Source organism: Chlamydomonas reinhardtii, chromosome 16 (genome assembly GCF_000002595.2).
Source record: "Chlamydomonas reinhardtii strain CC-503 cw92 mt+ chromosome 16, whole genome shotgun sequence".
NCBI lineage: Eukaryota > Viridiplantae > Chlorophyta > Chlorophyceae > Chlamydomonadales > Chlamydomonadaceae > Chlamydomonas > Chlamydomonas reinhardtii.
In genome coordinates this window covers 487,760-505,117 of record NC_057019.1, presented here as the reverse complement: position 1 = coordinate 505,117, position 17,358 = coordinate 487,760, and the positions used below count along the sequence as shown (strand labels likewise).

General features: G+C 64.7%; 3 protein-coding genes across 3 annotated transcripts in view; 1 reads left to right on the top strand and 2 right to left on the bottom strand.

The window, feature by feature from the left end:
• The first annotated feature begins 15 nt into the window (after window positions 1-15).
• On the top strand, window positions 16-6,989 carry CHLRE_16g692901v5 (uncharacterized protein). The gene is made up of 15 exons (XM_043071750.1): window positions 16-399; window positions 817-915; window positions 1,202-1,295; window positions 2,173-2,225; window positions 2,487-2,532; window positions 2,900-3,008; window positions 3,307-3,406; window positions 3,648-3,734; window positions 4,046-4,105; window positions 4,256-4,320; window positions 4,590-4,742; window positions 5,001-5,091; window positions 5,377-5,442; window positions 5,769-5,873; window positions 6,196-6,989. The coding sequence occupies exons 1-15, from the start codon at window positions 142-144 to the stop codon at window positions 6,364-6,366; spliced, it is 1,557 nt and encodes a 518-aa protein (XP_042915327.1). The 5' UTR covers window positions 16-141; the 3' UTR covers window positions 6,367-6,989.
• A 24-nt stretch (window positions 6,990-7,013) lies between these two features.
• CHLRE_16g692900v5 (uncharacterized protein) lies at window positions 7,014-10,520 on the bottom strand. Its single transcript, XM_043071749.1, has 3 exons — window positions 8,803-10,520; window positions 8,357-8,473; window positions 7,014-8,051 (listed from the first exon to the last, which is right to left on the bottom strand). The coding sequence occupies exons 1-3, from the start codon at window positions 10,480-10,482 to the stop codon at window positions 7,569-7,571; spliced, it is 2,280 nt and encodes a 759-aa protein (XP_042915326.1). The 5' UTR covers window positions 10,483-10,520; the 3' UTR covers window positions 7,014-7,568.
• A 63-nt stretch (window positions 10,521-10,583) lies between these two features.
• Window positions 10,584-17,358, bottom strand: part of CHLRE_16g693204v5 (uncharacterized protein) — a 12,442-nt gene continuing 5,667 nt past the window's right edge. Inside the window, exons 11-21 of the mRNA XM_043071756.1 lie at window positions 17,345-17,356; window positions 17,104-17,187; window positions 15,982-16,885; window positions 15,616-15,737; window positions 15,294-15,349; window positions 14,688-14,931; window positions 14,290-14,460; window positions 13,338-13,406; window positions 12,875-13,030; window positions 12,321-12,488; window positions 10,584-11,661 (exon numbers count right to left, since the gene is read on the bottom strand). Coding sequence (XP_042915325.1) covers window positions 11,638-11,661; window positions 12,321-12,488; window positions 12,875-13,030; window positions 13,338-13,406; window positions 14,290-14,460; window positions 14,688-14,931; window positions 15,294-15,349; window positions 15,616-15,737; window positions 15,982-16,885; window positions 17,104-17,187; window positions 17,345-17,356 — 2,010 coding nt within the window. The 3' untranslated portion in view covers window positions 10,584-11,637. The remainder of the gene's footprint in view (window positions 11,662-12,320; window positions 12,489-12,874; window positions 13,031-13,337; window positions 13,407-14,289; window positions 14,461-14,687; window positions 14,932-15,293; window positions 15,350-15,615; window positions 15,738-15,981; window positions 16,886-17,103; window positions 17,188-17,344; window positions 17,357-17,358) is intronic.

Sequence of the window (17,358 nt, the reverse complement as noted above, 5' to 3'; positions counted from 1 at the left end):
GGTCCTCTGGACCCAATTTCGCTTCGCTCTGCTTAATCAAAGCAGCATTACTGTGATACGTCAAGCCCCAACTGTAAATTCGCTAGGTGCGGCACTTTTGCACACAACACTCTACCACCGAATTAGCGGCCCACAACCACGATGCAGCTCCACGCCAGCAGCCGCGCCGCTCTGCGGCAGGTGCAGCGCAACTGTGTCGCTGCCCCGACAGCCTGTGGCTCTCGGTGCCAGCGTGCTCGGTGCTCGATTCCGCAACTTGCGGCGACCTCGGCCCCGCGCCTGCCTTCGCCCCTGTTCAGCGAGCGTCACGCAATTGGGCAGTATCGCAATGTGTCTGCTCGCGCTGCGGCCCCCGAGGTTGCGGAGGCGAAGCCGGCTGACGACCGACTGCCTGTGACGGTGAGAGGAGCGGAGGCGCACAGACGGAGCCAAGGAGGGTCGGGGACGGTGCGGCTTCGCGTGCTAAGGGGCGGCAGGGATATCAAAACTGGTCTCCTGAACCCGCAAGCGCTCAACCGGTTAAGCCATTATCACGGCAGCGGCTCCGGGGCCCGCTTGTGTGGAAGGGGCAGCGGGGCTGCCCGGTGGTGGACGGCGGCTGGCACGGCAGCGGCACGAACCTGCGCTCGGCGTGCCGACACCCCTAGGGCCGCCCGCCCCGTCCTGCCGGCATGACCCATTACTTCACACGGCCCCCTGGAGTCTTCCGTGTCCCGACACTGTCACCTCTGCCTGCCAGTGGCCGCGCCGCGCCCACCTCCCTCAATCCCACCGCCCCCACGCCCCTCCTCTCCTCTTCCCCCCGTCCTCCCTCAGGTGATCACGGGTTTCCTGGGCAGTGGCAAGACCACGCTGCTGAACCACATCCTGTCCAGCCGCGAGCACGGCAAGCGCATCGCCATCATCGAGAACGAGGTGCGTGTGTGTGTGTGCATGTGTACGCCAGACCGTGTGTGTGTCAATGTGCGTCAATGTGTGTCGGGAAAGCACACGGGAAAGAGGTCAGTATGTGTGTGCGCTTGCGATGTGGGAATTGGGCACGGGTGAGGTCCCTCTAGTGACCCTAGCACAGCAGCAAGCCGCCACGTCATGCCCCTCGGTCCCCGGCAATGTCCGTTGCGCCCACCCGGCCACCCCACCCACCCCAACCGCCCCAACCGCCCCACTGACCTCCCTCGCTCCCTGTGTGTGTATTTGGCAGTTTGGTGAGATCGACATCGACAGCAGCCTGGTGGTGAACCAGGTGGCGCTGGAGGGCGGCAGCGGCGCAGACACGGTCACCACACTGGCCAATGGTGGGTCTGACACAGGGGGCCAGGCGGGGGAGGCAGGCAGTGAGGGACAGGGAGGTAGTTCATTCCAGTCCGAATTTGACAGGGGCGGATTCAGGGGTTTGAAGGGGACGTGGCGATACAGGTGAGGAGGGCCGTGGGGGGTGGGGGAGGCATGGGGGGGCTTGGTTACAGTAGGCGGGCTGGCGGTGTGTGCGGGGAGGGTGTAGTTTACTGCAAACCCAAAGAAACCAAGGCCCGGAACCAGCCCACAGCGGGGCGCTGAGGGGGGAGTTGAGGCAGGCGGATGGGTTTTGGCACGCCCGGGCGCAATCAGGTGCGGGCGTGCGTCGGCGCCTGCAGTGCTCCTAGGCGCTGGGTCCAGGGGGTGCGCGGCCCCCGGCCAAGTGACGGGGGGTGGGGCAGGGGAGGAGAGGAGGGGGCAGGGGAGGGAGGGGGCAGCGGAGGCGGGGGGCAGGGAAGGAGGTGGTTGCTGGGGATTGACGGGAACGGATGTGCTGGGCTGGGTCGGCCAGGCTCGTTGGGGTGGTGTGTCAGGTCAGGCCTCTCGGGACTGGTGTGTGCAGGGGGCAGATGGCGGTGCAGGGCGGATGCAGGGCAGATGGTGGGGCAGGGCAGGGCAGGCTGCTCCGTCAGGCGGTGGTGACCAGGCGGCTGTGCAGATGGGCATGGCGGTGGGCGTGGCGGTGGGGGTGGGGGTGAGGGGCGGCTGGAGGGCTGGAGGGCGTCGCGTGGTGCAGCCTGTAAGTGCGCTGAGGACGCGGAAGAGGTGGACGGCGAAGCAAAGTGGACTCGCGTGCTGTCGCATCACATGCACACACACGGCCTGCCACCCACCTCCTCAACCCCCCTCGCTTCCCCCAACTCAACAAACCCGCAGGCTGCCTGTGCTGCACGGTCCGCGGCGACCTGATCAAGGCGCTCAACAACCTGGTGGGTTAGTTAGTGGGTTTGTTAAGGTGGTTGGTTGGTTGGGTGGGTTAGTTTGGTTGGGGCTGTTCGCAGTTGTTGGTTATGTTGTTGATGGTGTGCTAGTTGGGGTGGGTGGGTCTGATTGCGGTGTGGGTGGCTGGTGGCGAAAGTGCTCCAGCGCCCTTACTCATTCCGCCACCCCCTCTCTCTACTCATCCCGCCACCCCCCTCTCTCTCTACTCATCCCGCTCCCCCCCCTCTCTCCCCCCCTCCTGTTCGCAGTACACGCGGCGGAAGGACATCGACCACGTCATCATTGAGACCACTGGTGAGGGGGTGGGGGGCGGTGCGGGTGTGTGTGTGTGGGGGGGGGCGTTTGCATGTAAGGGCGCGGTGAAGGGAGTAGGGATGCAGAGTAGGGATCTCACGGCTAGGCAAGACCATGCAATAACTACACGCGCGCCCGAGGGACACACACCAATACAATACACACAAATACCGCAAGCGCCGCACCGCAACAGCATACGCAGTCCTGCGTGTTTCGTTCCCTTGCGCTCTGAAACATTGCCCTCTTCACACAAAAGACACACGCTCGCCTCTTCCCCTCCCCGCAACAACGCGTCTGCTATGTTACTGTTCCTGGCTACGCCTTCACTTCTTTAACGATGATGAATGTAACTCGCCCCCCCTTCCAGGCCTGGCCAACCCCGCCCCCATCATCACCTCCTTCTACGCCGACCCCGACCTGCCCTCCCGCGTCAAGCTGGATGGCGTGGTCACCGTGGTGGACGCACTCAACATCAGGTGAGCGGGGGGGCTGGAAGGAGAGCGTGTGTGTGTGTGTGTTGGGGCAAAGGGGCGTGGGGAGCGGGGAGAGTGAGGACAGAAAGACACAGGGGGCAGAGGGGACAGGGGACAGGGTGCAGGGGGTAAGGGGCAGGGGGCAGAGAGGGGGAGAAGAAGGGGGAGGGAGGTGGGGACCGGGCGGGGAACACGCAGAGGGAGGAGGGATCAGGCGCGGTTCTCGCCGCACCTCTACCTCTACCTCTCACTCCACCTGTACACACACACGCCCGCACGCCCCCCCCCCCCTCCTGTGCAGCCGGCACCTGGACACCAAGGACGCCGACCCCGAGAAGGTGTCGGAGGCGGTGGAGCAGGTGGCCTACGCCGACCGCCTGCTCATCAACAAGACCGACCTGGTGAGGGGAGGAGGAGCAGGAGGAAGAGGAGGAAGAGGAGGAGGAGGAGGGAGGGAAGAGCAGAGGGAAGGTCCAGGACAACGGAGGAGGGAGGGAGGATGAAGGAGGGAGGGAGGGGGCCGGAGGCGGAGTCAGGGAAGCTGGGTGGGTTGTGTGGATGGCAGGGAGGAGCCGCGCTCAACCCCAATTCTCAACCCCACCCATACCCTCTGTATCAATTCTCAATGCGCTCACCCTGCAGGTGACTCCCAAGCAGCTGTCGGAGTTGGAGGGCCGCCTGCGCGCCGTCAACGCCCTGGCGCCCTTCAAGACCAGCCAGAAGAGCAAGGTGCGGCGTCGGGAGAGATGTTGGGGTGGGGGAGATGGGGATGGGCGAGGTGGTAGTGGTGTTGGGAAGCGGAAGGGCTGTAGTACGGTACGGTAGAATGTGGTGTGGCTGCGGGCGGACGTGCGGACATGCGCACGCCGATTCTGAGCGCGGCCCTCGCCGCCTACCATGCTCCCTAACTCATACCCACAGTCGCCTGCATGTTTCCTTCCCATATGCTGCCACACACACATACACACACACACACACACACACACACACACACACACACACACACACACACACACACACACACACATACGCTGCCACAGGTGGATGTGGACTACGTGATTGGTGTGGGCGGCTACGATCTGTCCAACGTGGAGAAGGAGGTGAGGGGGAGAAGGGGCAGGGAGGCAGGGAGGGGAGGCGAAGGGAAAGGAGGAGGTAAGGGGGAGGCGTACATGGAACTCAACTACTTAGCTTGTTCCTGCCCTAACCTTGCAACACCCCGCCTTCCCTTATCCCCCCCCCCCATGCAGCTCAACCTGACTCTGTCGGGCCACCACCACCACGACCACCACCATGACCACGACCACGACTGCAGGTGGGGACGGAGCGGGGTGGTGCGGGGGCGTAAGCGGTTCACGAAACACGGGAGGCTGGGGTTACGAGGGTGTCTTGGTTGTGGGCATGGCACGGATGCGCGCGGCAGCGCTCTTGCAGCTGCATTGAGTTGTTTATTCTAAAGCAACTCGGCATTCAGTGCAGCGGCGTGCTACACCAACTGCTGTCAGCCACCCACGCTTGAAAAACATTATATAACCTGCTATTATTCATTGTTGCTACAAACGCCTTTGTTTTCAACATTCATAGCGGCTCCAACTGCTCGCACGAGAGCCACAAGCACGACCACGCTCACGACCACGACCACGACTGCGCCGGCGCCGACTGCTCCCACGAGTCCCACAAGCACGAGCACGGTCACGCACACGCGCACAGCCATGACCACGACCACGCGTCTCACAGGTGGGTGGATGGGTGGGTGGGTGGGTGAGAGCGAATGGGTTACATGGGTTTTGAGCGTGCGGTGTGCGGCATGGTGTTGGTGTGTGGGTGTGCACGTGGTGCGCTGCGCCCGCCCCCTCTCTCACTCCTTTCCAGCCCATTAACACCTCCCTCACCCTCACTCTCATACCGATGCTCCTGTGACACTCCCCTGCCTCTCACATCAACACGCGCCACTCAAACCCAATGCGCCACTCAAACCCAATTCGGCACCCACAGCCACTCGGACTCGGAGCACAACTGTGCCGGCGCTAACTGCTCCCACGAGAGCCACAAGCACGAGCATCACCACCACGAGGAGGAGAAGAAGGTGCGGGCGGGAGCGGACAGGCGGGCGGGCGGGAGCCGGCGGGCGGGCGGGCGGGAGCGGGGGCCTGCTCTATTCCGCAAGTCTCTGACTACGGTACTTCGAATGAGCCGATGGGCGGATTGGTAGGTGGTTGGGGGCGCTCGTCGTCTCTGAGCGAGACACAGAGCGGGTGTGGGTGCTGAGAACACAGGCATCCACGGGACACGCTGCAAGTCGCAACCATGGTTATAATCTCCCTCACTCAGTCCCACACACACGCACACTCACACACATCTGCACCCGCAGGTGGTTCACGACGACCGCGTGTCATCAGTGAGCTTCCAGTTTGACGGCGAGATGGACCTGGACAAGGTGGGTGGGAGGATAGCGCGTGTGTGCGTGATGCATGTATTTATGTGGGTCCGTGTGTGTGCGTGAGTGTGCGTATGTGTGCGTGTGTGTCTGGCGGGCACGGGTAGGTGCGGGCACGGAGTCATGGGGCGTTGGAACTGGTCAGGATTGAGGCCCTAATGTGGCCCACGCAGCTTGCCTTGAGAGTTGTGACTAGCGAACACACCTCGCCGCTCCCCACCACCACTGCTAACCTCCCCACTCTCCCCACTTTCACCATACCACACCACCATACCACCACCACACTACTCTCCCCACAATCACCACCACCACCACACCACGCGCAGGTCAACTACTCTCTGGGCTTCCTCCTGGAGACCCGCGCGGAGGACATCTACCGCATGAAGGGCATCCTGGCTATTGCGGGCTCCGAGTACCGCTTCGTGTACCAGGTGGGTTTCCGGGGCTGTGGTGTGGGTGTGCACCAGAGGTGGGGGCTTTCGGTTGTGAGGTGGGTGTGCTGTGGGGTTGTGGGTGGGGCACATGGGTGTGTGGTGACTGGGGAGGGGTGGATTCACTAGTACCACACATGTGCATTCTGTCCACAACCCCGCAGCCGTGCCCACGCTCCGCGCACCCTTATTCATGGGCTCAGGCACACAACCCCAACCCACCCCTCACACCACCACACCACCACCTCCCCAACCACCATCTCCCACCACCTCCCATCGCACCAACCACCCAACCACCCCAACCACCACGCCGCCACCCCAGGGCGTGCACCAGGTGTTTGAGGGCGTGCCCGACCGCAAGTGGCTGCCGGGCGAGCCGCGCACCTGCAAGATGGTGTTCATCGGCAAGTACCTGCTGCCCGAGGACTTCCGCGAGGCCTTTGAGAGCTGCCTGGTCAAGAAGGAGGACAAGCAGCCCGCGCCCGTGGCCTAGGCGGCCCAAGAGGTGGTGCGGGAGGCAATGGGGAGGAGGTGGGGGGAGGCTGTGGCTGTGGCTGTGGCGCAAAGGAGGAGGTGGTCGTGGCTGGAGGAGGGGGAGGGTTGTAAATACCAGCTCAAAACTAAAGGCGAAGGGAGGGAGAGGGATGAGGAGGATGCCTGGCTGCAGGTAGCCAGGTGGGATGGGGAACCGGGAGGCGGGAGGCCGCGGCTCAGGCGGCGAGTGGTGCGGGGTTCAGTACCGTAAACGAAGTGGTCGGTACCGGGAATGGGAATTGGCTGAAAAGTGCCGTGAGTGCAGTGTGCAGGTGCACCCTGTACCACTGCCGGCACGGCATGTGTGTGTGTGTGTATGTCAGTGTGTACACATCCTCCTGAGGAATGATATGAGAGGTCAAAGCGTAAGACTGAGTGCATGGGGCTCTGGCTGGCTCTGATCGTGGGCTCTCCGCTCTCGCCAGGTCACCACCGCGGACTGCAACCGCGGCTGCAAGCCTGCAAGGAACCCCAGCACGAGACCATTTCCAGCAAGCTGAGACCGTGTGCGGCACTGCATTTTACAAGTTGCACGGAAGGATCTGGCAGGGCAAGATACAATTGTGCAATCCACATTCCAGAATGGCTGCTGCAGAGCAGCTGCTCGCGTCTCTCAAGTCGCCCAGTGGCCCCCGCCCTTGCCCCAGCCCACACCAGCCTGGCATCATACGGGCCCACCGGCCCGGGCCACTGGTACTTATGGGGTCAGGATAGCACGCATGCTCGTGCACATTGCCTTGCAACCAACAACAACAGAGATACAACAGGATCACATCCGATGCAGTGGGCGCACAGCTGGACACCGACCGAATGCCTGAACGACTAAGAACCGCAACGTCCTTGGCAACATCAATTTCCCCTGGATCGGCGTTGCTTTGACTCACGCCGGGGCCACGCCAGCAGCCAACATGTGCTCCTCTGCAAACTCTTGCATGGAATGACTAGGTTTTGCCCTCCTTTCCCCCCGCCCCGGCTTATCACGTCAACACCAGGTTACCAACCCGCGGCCGCATGGGTGCCGCATGGGCCGGCAGTGGTCCGCCTCACCGGACAGTCCTTGCCGCGTACTGCCGTATCGCATCATCATGTTGTCGCACGCCCTCTCGCCTATGCCCCGCCCTCCTCCTCCTGTCCCTCCTCTGCTGACTCCTCCCCACTCGCTCACTCCTCGCTCTCCTCGTCCTCCTCACTCCCTCCCTCCTCGCTCTCCTCGCTCCCTTCCTCCTCGCTCACAACCGACTCCCTCCGCGCCCCGCCGCCACAGCGGCCGACCGCCAGCGCCGCGTCCGCATCCCGCAGCATCTCCCGCATCTGCCGCGCCTGCCCGCTCACCACACGCAGCCTCCCAAGGTGCCCGGCCTGTGCCGCGCACTTCCGCAGCGCACGCCGACACTTCCTGCTCCACTGCATGTCACACCAGCGGTACAGGTGCCACAGCGTTGGCACGACCGTGGACATGGCAGTGGCGCCACCCAGGCGTTCTGCAACGTCACAGAACGCCTGCTGCAACAGCTGCTGCTGCTGCTGCTGCTGCTGCTGCTGCTGCTGCTGTGGCGTGTCGGCGCCGTGCCGTCGGAGCAGCCAGTGCGCAGGGGACCAGTTGCCCGCAACCAGGGCGGCTTCAAACAGCTCCGCGTGGTCGGCCTGCGCGGTTGGGCAGCAAAGCGGTTGGGCAGCAAAGCGGTTGGGCAGCGAAGCGGTTGGGCAGCAAAGCGGTTGGGCCGGAAAGCGGTTGGGCAGCGAAGCGGTTTGGGCCACAAAGCGGTTGGGCAGCGAAGCGGTTGGGCAGCAAAGCGGTTGGGCAGCGAAGCGGTTGGGCAGCAAAGCGGTTGGGCAGCGAAGCGGTTGGGCAGCGAAGGCAGGAACACAACGAGGTGAAGCCGGGGGCTTTGGGGTGCGGCGCGGCCGGCTGGGGCGGGAGAGGAGCAGGCACCTGTGTCGGGACGCACCTGGTCGGCGGCCACGTGCTCCGGGCCCGGCGCCGGTCTTGGCTGCGCCAGGGCCCACTCCATCTGCTCCTCGCTGCCGCCCCCAGCCACAGCCTTGGGGTCGACCGCCGCGCCGCGCTGCGGGGGCAGGAGCCAAAAGCAACACCACTTGAACGCGGTAGATGTACGGCACACGCACACGCACACACCTGCCCTGCAAACGCGCCACATCAGCGGCTCCAAGCCCGCGGCATCCCAGAAGGCATGGGAGGGAAAGGCATGCAAGCGCCTATAAACAGAGACACAAGTATAAATGCAGGCTTCCACCCAACGCCTTGAGGCAACGCCACCCACGCACCCACGCTCACACACGCACACGCACACGCACACGCACACGCACACGCACACGCACACACGCACACAGACACACACGCCACACGCACACAGACACACACTCGCAGACACACCTGTTCGTGCAGGATGCGAAGGAAGGCCAGGTCTGCCCCATGCAGCGCCACGCTGGTGAACACCTCGGACCAGTCCACGGGCTCCCCTTCTACCTCCATGTCCGGCCCGCCCTCCATCGCCAGGTACCTCAGCGCGGGCAGGCACGGGAAGGCGCTGCAGCCCGCATCCCCGTAGACGCACTCGAACACCGCGCTCTTGACCAGGAACCCGCATATCACAGCCCCGCCCCGCCCCCGCAGCAACCGCAGCACCGGCACCTGCCCAGCCGCCAGCGCCGCAGTTGCCAGAATCTTCGGAAGCACCAGCTCCGCCTCCTCCTCTACCGCCAAGCAAAACTCCACCGCAGCCAGGTCGCCGGCCCAGCCCGCCGCCTCCAACGCTGCATCAGGCAACGGCAGCCCCCGAGCCGCCAGCCACTGCAGCCGCTGCGCATAGCCGGGGCGTGTAGCCACGTGGCGCCAGAGCTGTCGGAGTAAACCTGCTTCGAGAGCGGCCTCGTCAGTGGACCACTGCCGGGGCTCCGAGCCCCAGCCCAACAGCAGCCACTCGCATTTGGCCGCCCAGTCGGGTGTGGGGCTGGTGGCTGCTCGAAGCAGCAGCTGCTGCCGGCGGCTGTGGCGAACGGACAATGCCGCCTGCAGGCCGCCCTCCGCGCCTCCCCCGCCCGCGCCCGCGCCCACGCCCTCTGCCGCGCCGTCCTCCGCGCCGCCGCCGAACGCCCGCTCGCAGCACCGCTGCAGCACCTCTAAGGGGCAGCCGTAGGCCACACCCAACGTGATGAAGTGGTGGTCGTTGTCGTTATTGCTCATCGGCAACACCGCCAGTTCTCCCAGCAGCTGCAGCAGCTCCAACAATTCCACCTGCCCGCCCTCCGCAGCCGCGGCTGCCAGCCCTGCTGCGTGCGCCTGCGGGCCGCCGGAAGCAGCGAGCCCCATTCCTGCTGCGCCGGTGCTTGCGCCGGTGCCCCCCGGCGCCTGCAGCATGCCGAGTAGCTCTCGCTGGCCGCAGAAGCAGGCCACGACTTCCACATGCGATACCAGGGCTTTAAACCTTAGCGACAGGAAGGTATCTGGGCCCGGCGCCTGTGCCGCCACCGCCTCGACGCCGTTCTCCTGAAGCCAGCGGCACACGCCGAGCTGCCCAGACATGATCGCGGCGCTCCAAACAACCACTGCATCCCACTCGCAGCCCTCCTCATTCAGCAGCCGCTCGCAGGCATCCACGTCGCCCACGGCCGCCGCCGCCGCGAGCGCCTCCGCCACGGCTAGCGCCCCGCAGTGCGCCAACGCCGCGTCCAGGCTGGGGCCGTGGTGGCTGGAGGCTGCTAGGCACAGCAGCCGCTGCCGCTGGCGCCGAGTCAGGACGCGCCAGGGCTCGGGGCGGCCCCATTGCCACACGAAGCTAGCACCTGGCCAGGGCTGCAGCGCGAGTGGGGGCAGGACGAGCCCCAGACACGTCCGTTTGAAGAGCGTAGGGCAGAACAGCGCCGGGACCGCGGCACGACGCAGGTTGAAGGTTTTGTAGTCGCGGCGAAGGCTCGCAGCGATCTCTTTATTGACAAGTTTCAAGCTGTTTGTGACCTCGTTCGGATGGAGAAAGCTTGCGACTCGCTGGATGAGCTCAGGCGTGAGCCTGGCGAGGTTGCAATCTGCGCGCGAGTTGTTGTTGGGCTCAGCCATGCTAGGTGTGGCTCCTTCATGCAGTTGATATAATTTACTACTGAGCTGTGTGCGGCCAACTTGCCTTTCGCTGTTCAACGAGATTTCAGGCGCTGTCCCATTGCATTGACACGGAGTTGTGTAAATTCCCTCACGCTCACAACCGACTCCCTCCGCGCCCCGCCGCTGCCGACCGCCAGCGCCGCGTCCGCATCCCGCAGCATCTCCCGCATCTGCCGCGCCTGCCCGCTCACCACACGCAGCCTCCCAAGGTGCCCGGCCTGTGCCGCGCACTTCCGCAGCACGTGCTGCCACCGGCTCTTCCTGGTACATCGCAGGTCACTCCCAGGCATTCGTAATCTGGCGAGCCCTCATACAGCTGGCACACCGGAGCCGGCGGCATGGCCAGAGAGGCATAACATGCGGGGGACGGCGGGTGGATGTTTGCGGCACTACAGCCGATGTTGTGGTGCGTTATCCTTACAGTACACTCGCTAGCAGATGACAGACCATCATTTCCGCAACACGGCCCTACAGCCGACTCTACATATTACGTAATTACGTTGCACTGCGCAGAGATTGGGACATCAGTCGTCACAATAATGTCGCGCCTACGGACGGGTGGGTGTCGGCGACTGCGTTGGTGACATGAGGGACCTGCTGCCGCAGCTGACGAGCCAAAACACATCACGAGCACACGCGCCCTGCCCTGTCAGACCTCAGCGGCGTGCCATCTGCCGCGCCGACGACACAGCCTATCTCGACGCCTGTGTCGGCACCAGCCCGCCAGCCCCCCCCCCCAGCAGCCCCACCCGCCAGACCACCACCAATCTAAAAATGAACCTCAACAAGCGCCCCGTGTGTGAAGACCGCAATGCCCGGGCCCCGGCAAACCGCGGACCGGCGTACGTAAGTTTGGGTCGATCCGCACGGGTTGCGTGATGCGTGCCTTGTCCGGGTCGGACTGTCCTGTCCCGTCCTGGTCCCGCCGTTGCAAGTTCGCAATTCCGTGCGTTGCCCCAGGGGAGGGCCCTTGGGCCACTTCCCTCCTCCCAGGCAACCAACCCAGCGACAGGCGAGGCCCCGCCACGCTGCCGCCAGCGTCCCCTGGCCTTCCCTCACGCCCGCTCCGGCGCCGCAGCGCCCCGGCGATTGACCCTTCGGGCCCTCAACCCCTCAGCCGCACTTCTGCAGGAGCGTCTGCGAGGGGGGAATCGCAAAACGAGGGATGGGCACGGATCAGTCATCAGGAGATGCACAGCGAGCAAGGCCCCACACACACCACAGGATGCGGCGCATGGCCACACAACTAAAACCCCAGAAGTAAGGCCAGAAAGCAGGCTGCCCGCCTCCCAGCTCTCCCGGCCATGCAACCAGAACCAACAGTTCCGCGCCACGCCAGCGCGCATAGAAGTCCCCAGCCAAGCCTCCATGCCCCACAGCACCTCACAGGCCCCGTCAATTAGCGCCCACATCCCACCCCAGACCCCCACCCCACGACTTCGTCTGCAGTCTTCAGTGCATCATGTACCGCTTTTCCAAACATCCTTGCAACCCCACCTCACCCCACCCCACCTCACCCTACCCCACCCCACCTCAAACCACTCCAACCCAGCTTTCCCCTACGCCTCACAGCACTCCCCCCCATCCCCAGTGCTCATCGCCTTCTCTGCACTGGTTTGCCTGACGGTTCGCTGAGAATCTGGGAACTCGGTGCATTTCGGGGATGGGGACGACTGCCGAGTGCCGCCACTCAGTTGTCAAAGCGTAGGTCACACTCTCCTCCCCGCTCGTTTGCATTGGGTTCGGTTTGGTTTGGGCTGGTATTTACAACCCCCTCCCCCCCCCAACACACACACCTGGTACACGTGTAACACGTGCGCGGTGACTGACGCCCAGGCCTGCGGGTAGCGCCGGGCCGAATGCAGGCTGAGCGGCGTGCTGCGGGACCCGCCACCGCCGCCGCCGCCGCCGCCTCCTCCGGCCCCATAGTCCTCCTCATCCTCGTCCGCCTCCGCCTCGTCAGGCTGCGTGTGCGTGCGTGTGCGTGCGTGTGCGTAATGGTGGTGGTGGCGAGTCAGGAGAGGCAGTAGGACAAGGAGCGAGTAAGCAGGTCACACACGACTATGACAGGGAATCGTTGAGACAGTGGCAATGCGCGCGCGTGTCAACTTATGCAGGGCACACAACGCGCGCAGGTTGCGTGCTTGTGCGTGTGTGCGTGCGTCCACTCACCCTTCCCCCGAGCTCCTCCCCCCACCCCAGCCCTCCTTCCCCCCAACCTCCTCCCACCTATTGAGACCTATTTCATCGGGCTCGGGCACATAAACCCCCCCCCCTTGTCCACTGCGACGGTTTCCTTACGGGAATGGTTCAGATTCAACCCCCCTTCCCCCCCCAACACACACCCCACCTGCTGGTGCCCGGGCAGCAGTGCCGCCAGCACCAGGGCGCTGGGCGGCACCTCCGCCACAGCCAGCAGCGCCCCCAGCGCCGCCTCCGCCGCCGCCGCCTGCACGCGCGGGCCGCCCGCCGCCAGCAGCTCCAGTGGGTCGTCAGCGCCCGCGGACTGTGTAGAGGGCGGGAGAGAGAGGGGGAGAGAGAGGGAGAGAGGGGGAGTGTGTGTGTGTGTGTGTGTGTGTGTGTGTGTGTTTCAACAAACAACAAAACGAAGCCCGCCCAGACGGCGTCGGAGTTACGTGTGGGTGTTTGTGTGCGTGTGCGTGTGCGGGAGTGGGGAGGAGGGAGGAAGGGGGAGGAGGATATGGGGGGCAGGTGCTAGCCTTCCTCCTCAGAGCCTCAGGAACCCTGAACCCCAAACCCTAAACCCACAACCCTGAACCCAGAACCCTGAGCCCTGAACCCACAGGCCCCACCTGGCGGTACAGCTGCCGCAGCATGGGCGACATGCCGCGCTCGCCGTACACCACAGCCATCAGCGTGGACTGCAGGCCGGGGGGGGGGCCGGGGAGGTGGGGTGGGGGGGGGGGGTTGGGGAGGTGGGGAGGTGGGGTTGGAACTACCAGCCCAAACTACCAACCTAAACCAAACCATAAGTAGCGGAGCGCAGGCAGAGGCGTTAGCAGGCGTTAGTTGCAAGCGATCATAGGGAAGGTGGGGTTGGGGGAGTATCAGCAGAGATGGGGGTTAGGAAGGGACAAGCGGGCGACACTAGGGTCGGGACAATGGGCGAGTGCTGTATTATTGTGTGTGTGTGTGTGTGTGTGTGTGTTAAAAAACGAAACGAAAGCCCGCCCAGACGACGCCGGAGTTACTTACGGATACCTACCAATTTACCGAGCGTCGCGTGGTTGCCGTGACCCAGGTAGTCATACTTACCCGCGATAAGCCTGTAACCCCACGGGCGACTATTCGGCCTGACCCCGCGATGCACCTGTATGCGTCCATGCTCCGCACCCTGGGCGCGCTAAACAACGTTTACCCAGCACGCCTAATGCCCGGATTCCCGCCCGCTGGTCGTGTGTGTGTGTGTGTGTGTGTGTGTTAAAAAACGAAACGAAAGCCCGCCCAATGACGCGTGTGTGTGTGTGTGTGTGTATGTTGCCGCCACGATGCGACCCCATCGCATCGCGAGGCAGTGTTCAATACCGTCGACACGCAACGCACCGCCTGCAGCTGCCACAACCTCCTCAACGACCTCAACCCCCTGCCCCCTCCGTTCAGCAAGAGTATACCCCTCACCTCCGCGCTCTATAGGTTCGGGGTTGCAATAAGTTTATTTCGGGATTGGTCTGAACTACCCCCTCCCCTGTCCCCTTCCTTAACTAGTCATGAATGTAGCCACCCTCCCAACTCCCCCTCACTCACCTGCAGCCGGTTGACCGCCTCCACCGCCGCCGCCGTGTAGGGCGCCGCCGCCACCTCCATGCCCACCAGCGCCTCGCCCAGACCCCCACTGGCCAGTGCCGGGCCCCGCCGGCCCGCCGCAACACCAGCCCCGGCAGTGGCAGCGCCGCCCATGACGCCCTTGGCGGTGACCTGCGATTAGGATTGAATCATGCAACGCACTGCTGAGTGATTGACCCTTCACAACATAACCCGGAATCCCGCAGTCAAGTCCCCGAGCTCAAAACCGTTTCCAATAAGATCATGACCTCATGAAGCAGACATTGTAATGATCCCAAGTCCCTCAGCCACCTTCCAAAATAAACCTCGAATCCACACCCAGGGACTAGGCCTGCCCAGCCCCGGCCGGAGCTCCGCACCTGCAACGCCGAGTGGGAGGGCGCCTGCCGCGCCGCCGTTCCCGCGCCCTTGAGGCCGCCGCCGCCCCGCACCGTCACGCTCTGCTTGCCGCCGCCGCCGCCGCCAGCCGCCGCCGCCGCCGCCGACGCCGCCGTCCGGGTGGCCTCTGCCGGCAGCTGCGCCTGCGCCTCTGCCAGCTCGGACAGCAGTTGCGTGTGCAGCGGCGTGAGGAGGTGGAAGGGGCCGGAGGAAGCCAGCGCGGCACTGCGGGGGTTAGGGGGCGGGGTTGGGTTACAGTCACGATCATTTTAGATGTGAAGGCGTAGCCCGGGACAGTAGAATAGCAGGGGGGGGAGGAGTGGAGCGGAGGTGGAGGAGGAGCAGGTCAGACATGTTGAAAGGGAACCCCGCGCCCCAGGTAAGCACAATGAAAAAGAAGTACGCGTAGCCCAGTAGCCCAGTGTATGCTGTCTAGGAACGCGAAAGGTACGCGGGCACGAGCACCGCCCTTCTCGACCCTCGCTGCAGCATCGCTGCCGGGTGGTCGGAGTCTCAGTTGGGCTGGGAACTTGGGATGGACACGAACTCCCATGCACCCACATCTCCCACCCCGCCTCCGGCCTCACCGCAGGTGCTGCACCTCCACAATGCCCGCACGCCGCAGGTCCAGACTGTCCAGGACCTGTGAAGAGGGGGGCGTAGCCGTTCATGCGAACGATTTGTGGCGCCGTCCAGAGGCGCCGTCAAGAGGCACAGCGGGAACACACACGGGGGGGATTTGGAGGGGGCCGCCGGGGCAGCAGCACAGCGTGCGTGGCGAGCTGACTCGCGCGGCGTGCACCGTCCAGCAAACACAGCGGCACAGCACACGGCAAACACCCACCCCTTAGTTTGGGCTGGTATGACAACCCCTCCCTCCCCCACCCCCCACCCCCAGCCCCTCCTCACCCTGTTGAGCGCCTCCCTCAGCTCCATATCGCCCAGCTCGGGCCGCAGCAGGGTGGCGGCGTCCACGTCAGCAGCCGCCAGCGCCTCGGGCGACAACACGTGGCGCCGACCCGTGCGCACGGCTGCGTGTGGGTGTGGGTGTGTTGGGGTGTGGGGTTGGGGGTTACGTTCATGATTTTTTAAGGATTAAAGGTGTAGCCAGGTACAGTAGTATAGCAGTGTGGGGTTGGGGATGGGTTGGCGGTGGTGGGTTGGGGTGTGGGCGCATGCGGAAGAAACATGCGGCACTGCTCGACCGCGCCGTGCAAATGGGCACACATCATCTTCACACGACAAATACAGAATCAGAACAGAGAATTCGCCCACCTCGGGGCGTAATCGCTCCCGTCCAAGGCGCCGAGTCGCTGCCAATGCTCTGCTGATCGCTCGCCGCCGCCGCCGGCAACGGCAGCAGCGGCGCCGGCCGCCCGCCGGGCCGCGGCGGCCGCTGCAGCGCCAGCGCCGCCGCCACGCCCGACCCCGCAGGCACGGTGACCACCGGCGCGTTGCCGCCGCCCGCCGCAAAGTTGGCGGACAGGCGCGGGGGCACGCCCCAGGCAAAAGACGCAGAGCTCTGGGCGCGCTTGAGCACACCACGGCCGCCGGCGCGGCTCGGCACGCCCGAGGTGGCGCCGCCTCCCACAATGTTGATGCCAACGCCGCTCTCACTGTTGCAGCTAAAACCGCCGCCGCCGCCGCCGCTGACGCTGACGCCACTGCTGCTGGCGGCGGCGCCGCCGCCGCGCCCGCCTCCAACCGTCGCCTTCAGCGCCGCCTTTGCCCGCGCCTGCGCCGCCGCAAAGCCGCCGCCGCCTCCTCCACCTCCTGCACCCGCACCTCCCATCGAGGAGGTCGACGCCTCCGCTCCCAAGGCCTGCGTCCTCGGCCGCGGCGCTGTGAAGTCAATCAGGCGCACCTGCGCACCGCTTTCATCCTCTCCAATAATGCTAGGCGGACCGCCGCCGCCATCACCAAACGGATCCAGGGCCGAGTTAGACGCCGACACAGCCGCCTCCTCGGGCGCGGCGATGTTGTGGCCACGCGCGTGCGGGCGGCCGCCGAAGGCGGTCTTGGGCGGGGCGTTGTAGGTGTCGGGTCCGGCGCCGGAGGGGCGTCGGGAGCCCACGATGCAGATGGATTTGGCCATGGAGGGCGCGGAGGAGGCCTCGGAGGCGGCGAACGAGGCGTCGGAGGCGCGCGGCGGGCGCAACAGCTGCTGCTGCAGCGTTACCTGTGGGCGTGATGAGGCGCATTACCGTAGTCAGGTGGTGCTTGCAGCAGTGGAAGGAGTGCCGGGACCGGGAGGGCCAGACAAGCCGCAAGCCCCCGAAGAGATACGCGAAACAGTAACACACGCACATGCGTCTTGGAGCGACGTTTTCCTTGTGCTTTTTAACACATAAACACACACACACACACACACACAGTCACTCACACGCGCGCGCCTACCTGGGCCATGAGGTCGGCATCGGGGGTGGCCCGCGGCGTGTCCCAGGGCGCCGCCGCCGCCGCCTCGTCCAGCTCGGCAGTGTCCTGCGGGGCACACGCGGGCGTGTGTGCATGTGGGGTGTTGTGTTTGGGGGGGTTGGATGAACAGTAATGTACATGACCTATACACACGGGATTTCGTTTCATTGCTTTCCAAGCTGCCTCCACTTCCCCTCCCCTCCCCTCCCCTCCCTCTCTCCACCTTGAGCAGGTCCT